Source organism: Eimeria maxima, genomic scaffold (genome assembly GCF_000499605.1).
Source record: "Eimeria maxima Weybridge genomic scaffold, Emw_scaff1189, whole genome shotgun sequence".
NCBI lineage: Eukaryota > Apicomplexa > Conoidasida > Eucoccidiorida > Eimeriidae > Eimeria > Eimeria maxima.
In genome coordinates this window covers 6,074-11,000 of record NW_013563421.1, presented here as the reverse complement: position 1 = coordinate 11,000, position 4,927 = coordinate 6,074, and the positions used below count along the sequence as shown (strand labels likewise).

General features: G+C 36.6%; 2 protein-coding genes across 2 annotated transcripts in view; both read right to left on the bottom strand.

The window, feature by feature from the left end:
• Positions 1–478: 478 nt before the first annotated feature.
• Positions 479–3,501, bottom strand: EMWEY_00049640 (hypothetical protein, conserved; the record flags this gene model as incomplete). Its single annotated transcript, XM_013477329.1, has 7 exons — positions 479–992; positions 1,202–1,305; positions 1,531–1,716; positions 1,982–2,079; positions 2,511–2,625; positions 2,860–2,939; positions 3,324–3,501. The coding sequence occupies 7 exons, from the start codon at positions 3,499–3,501 to the stop codon at positions 479–481; spliced, it is 1,275 nt and encodes a 424-aa protein (XP_013332783.1).
• A 1,275-nt stretch (positions 3,502–4,776) lies between these two features.
• EMWEY_00049630 (ribosomal protein L22, putative) overlaps positions 4,777–4,927 on the bottom strand; it is a gene marked incomplete at both ends in the record, with an annotated part of 2,007 nt that continues 1,856 nt past the window's right edge. The window contains one exon of the mRNA XM_013477328.1: positions 4,777–4,893. Within this exon, the coding sequence (XP_013332782.1) occupies positions 4,777–4,893 (117 nt within the window). The remainder of the gene's footprint in view (positions 4,894–4,927) is intronic.

Genomic DNA, 4,927 nt, shown 5'->3' with positions numbered 1-4,927 from the left:
TATATATATTGTGTATATATACGTACATGTATATATCCTTAACTCTTAGTACATGCAAAAGGGGATAAAAAGAAAAACCCTCACTGCTGCTGCTGCTGCTGCTGCTGCTGTTGCTGCTGCTGCTGCTGATTGAAACACGACAGACAAAAGCAAAGAAAACACCACACTTTGCATGCAGCCCCAAAAAGTTTATTACTGCAAGCATGCATGCATGCATGCATGCATGCACAACCACGTAAACCCTAGACTCAGTGTCTGCCCACTCCTCCTGCATATATATATAAGTATATAAATATAAATAAATAAATAAATAAAATAAATAAATAAATATGTATTTATTTATACTAATTATATGCATGCAAGTGTTGCATGCATGCAGAGACATTGAGAAAAGGAAAGAAGAAAAAAGGTTTTTTTTTTTTTTTTATATATATACGCGCAGCAACTCCATTAGGGTTTAGGGTTTAGGGTTTAGGGTTTAGAGTTCGTCATGTTCTAAGGGTTCATCTTGTTCATTATCTTCTTCTTCCTCATCATCATCATCATCATCAATATCTTCTTGCTGCTGCTGCTGCTGCTGTTTCTGCTGCTGTTTCTGCTGCTGCTGCTGTTGTTGTTTCTGCTGCTGTTTGTGCTGTTGCTGCTGTTGCTGCTGTTTCTGTCCTCCAGCAGCACCAGTACCACCGCTAGAAGCAGCAGAAGCAGCAGCAGCAGCAGCAGCAGCAGCAGGCTTATTAGGGTTTAGGGTTTCTGCAGCTTTTTTCTTTAATTCCCTGGCTAAATTAAACACTTCTTCTGCCTCTGTCTCTAATGCATCAGATAGTGCTTGTCTTTCTCCTTTTTGCTGCACTCTCTCGCTGCTTCCTCCTGCTGCTGCTGCTGCTGCTGCTGCTGCTGCTGCACCTTCATCACGCCATAATAATTCAGATAATGGTACAATCACATTCTCAAATAAACTCGAATATAAACCACGCAAAGATATTAATGCAGACCTGCAACACAAACCCTAAACCCTAAACCCTAAACCCTAAACCCTAAACCCTAAACCCTAAACCCTAATTATTATCCACAATACATACATTGTCTTTAACAACCTAAAACTCAAATATAATATCACTATCTCATACAGACACAAACCCTAAACCCTAAACCCTAATAAACCCTAATCCCCAAACCCTAAACCCTAAACCCTAAACCCTACTCTAAGTCCCAGCCATAGACGAGGGCAGGGAGAGCAAACATCGTGAAGGCAGCGCGAGGCACATGCGCGGTTATGTGCTCCAAGTATATAGCTCCTCGAGCATCCTGATACACAAACCCTAAACCCTAAACCCTAAACCCTAAACCCTAGAGACATAATGAGGCAGGCATCGCCATTGTCCTCATGTGTCCACTGTTTATATGTGTTAATAACCCTAAACCCTAAACCCTAAACCCTAAACCCTAGCTATAGCCCTTGAGACACCAGAATGCTTGTACACCCGACGACCGTAAACCCTAAACCCTAAACCCTAAACCCTAAACCCTTACAGGTGCTCCAACGAGAACCTTCCTTCCGGGTTTGAGTCTCATAGAGGTTGCAAGAACAGGAGAAGAGGCCGTCAAGTGTTGCTGCTGCTGCTGCTGTTGCTGCTGCTGCTGCTGCTGCTGCTGCGGCAGTCTTGGCAGCAGCTGCAGAGGCCTTAGAGGTGCTTCTCTTGCTACTGTTAGAGAACCCTACAGAAAAAGAAAAAGAAAAAAAAAAAGGAGAGCAGCAAATTTACCGGCAGCAGCAGCAGCAGCAACAGCAGCAACAGCAGCAGCAGCAGCAACAGCAGCAGGCAGAAAGTGCAGCAGGAACAGAAGTAGCAGCAGCAGCAACTACAGCAGCAACAAAAACTGCACAACACCATAAACTGCAGCAGCAGCAGCACCACCACCACCAGCAGCACCACCAGCAGCAACAGCAACAGCAGCAGCAGCAGCAGCAGCAGGAGAGTACCTCAATAGGGAAGATATGCCTATTCTGCCCTCCTGTATTTATAACAAAGTTTGCCCCTGGAGGCAAAACCCTCAGAAGAAGAACCTCATCTGCATCTCCTATTAATATTTGTGTCCGTACAGCAGACCCTAAACCCTCGCAGCAGCAACAGCAGCAGCAATAGCAGCAATATTAATCATTTATATTGTTATTTAATTACTAGGGTTTAGGGTTTACGGCTTAGATACAGAAAAAACCAGAAAAAATGAATATTTATATGTATATATATGCACCAACTAGGGTTTAGGGTTTAGGGTTTAGGGTTTAGAGGGAAAAAGGAATTAATAAACAAAATAGATTCACAAACAAGGATGCACACATAACACAAACCCTAAACCCTAAACCCTAAACCCTCTTCGTAGTGCCCATAACCCTAATAAACCCTAATATACCCTAATAAACCCTAGACCCTCACCCTAAACCCTAAACCCTCATCCCAAACCCTAAACCCTAAACCCTAAACCCTAAACCCTAAACCCTAAAGCCTCACCGTAATGCTCATAAGAAAGGAAGAAAGGAGAATAGACCCAATAACCACCAACAAAGTTTGCCTCTAAAGATGCACCAAGTAAATCAAGATGTTCTTCTATTGTTAATTGATCGTCCTGTATAAATAACACTAAACCCTAAACCCTAAACCCTAAACCCTAATTAACATTAATAAACAATAATAAACCCTAGGGAGAGGAGGAACACGAGAAAAAGAGGATATAATAAACCCTACTACATTCCCTATTATTATTATTATTTATATTATCCTTTATATACTATTAAAGTGTATATAAACCCTAAACCCTAAACCCTAAACCATAAACCCTAAACCCTAGATATATACATACCTCTGTACCAATAATACCATCAGGTCCTGCTCTCTTAGCATTAGCAAAAGCAACAACATCTTCTACACAAGGTAATGCTCCTGTATATACACACAAACCCTAAACCGTAAACCCTAAACCCTAAACCCTAAACCCTAAACCCTAAACCCTGATTCCTGAAGTGTCTGGATATGGATATAAAAGTTAACACAACTAAATGCAACACTTAGACATCCACCAGACAACAGCAGCAGCAGCAGCAGCAAATACAGGAGCAGCAGCTGCTGCTGGTGCATTTGCTGCTGCTGCTGCTGCTGCTGCTGCTGTCGCACTTCCTCCTCCCTCCCCAACAACAACAACTTTTCATCCCCCGTCGCTGGTGCAACCGTTTTTTCTGCTGCTGCTGCTCCCTTTCCTGCTGTTGCTGCTGCTGCTGTTGCTGCTGTTGCTGCTGTTGCTGCTGTTGTTATATTCCTTTTTCTTACCTCTAGCTACATATGCAGGAGGATTACCCTCTAATGGTAAGAAATAAGGATTATTTTTTTTTTGTTTTTCTTCCTTTAATAAACAATTAAATGCTTTTGTATCATGGACCTCAAATTGGGATAAACAGAAGAAAAAAACAAATATAACTACACCTATTATAGATAAATCCCTCCACATTTTTATACTTTTTCTTTAATAAATATTTATTTATTTATAATTTTCCTATATTTATCTACTTTTTTTCTTTTTTTTACTCTTTTTTCCCTCTTTTTTGATCATTTTAACCCCTCAGGGGGCCCCTTTCTTATTCGCCAACTTTTGGGGCTTTTTTCTTCTTTTTTTTTAGGGTGTCTATTGGGGTGTCTGATGATCTTTTCTTTGTTTATTTCCTTTTATTTCTCCTTTATTTATTTATTTATTTATTTTTTATTGTTTTTATTCTTTTTTTGTGCATTTTAATCATTATTTCTATACCCTTTATACCTAATACCCTATTAATATGAATTATAATCTTATGCTTACCTTATCTACCTCTTGTTTCTTGTTATTATAACACATAAAAAGCACAGAAAAAAGACATTTTTTTTGTTTATTTAATTAATTATAATTAAATTAATTAAATTATTTATTTTTTAATCATAAATTTATCCATTTATCCAGCTAATTAGTCGATAATACCCCCTACTGCTCATACAATTGCTGAGGTGTATAGGCAGCTCGGCTCGGCTCGGCTCTGCACGTACACCCGAGACAGATCTTTCTTGTTACTTTTTTTTTTTTTTATTTCTTTATTTATTTATTTAATTATTTATTTTATTTAGTTTTATTTATTATTTTAGTTATTTTATTTATTTATTTTATCTTATCTCCTTTGTTGCTGTATACGTATACCCCTCCTCCATTTATTTACTATGTAGGCAGTAACTATAAGAAAACTAGTACTAATATGTATCTTTTTATGTATATAAGTAAAACTATTTATTTATAAATATAAATAATAATAACTATAAATAAACAAAGAAGCAGAAAGTACCTCCATCTATATTTACTTATAACTATTTATTTATTTATTTATTACCCTAATTACTACTCCTAATAAATAAGAAAGGTATTTAGAGGATTGTCCTTTTGTTGCATGCTTAGTCATCAACAAAGTAAACTTTATTAATTAATTTAATTAATTAATTAATTAATTAGTTAAATATAATTAATTAATTTAATTAAATTAATTAATTAAATTATTTTTTATCGATATACAAGTTTACTTTGCTGCTTTGTGCATGCATGCATGCATGCATGCATGCATGGCATGCAATTCATTGCATGCATGCAAGCATGCATAATATATGATACTGCATGCAATAAATAGATAAATAAATAGATAAATAAATAAATAAATAATACATTTATTTATTTATTTATTTATTTATTTATTTATATATATTTATTTATTTAGCCACTAAGTACACATACACCTCCTGCCTCCTTAATTTTTTTTTCTGCTAATTTAGAGAAAAAACGAGCACGAACTATTAATGGTAATTTTGGTAATTGACCTTTTCCTAGCACCTATACAAAAAAAAAAAAAAAAAAAAAAAAAAAA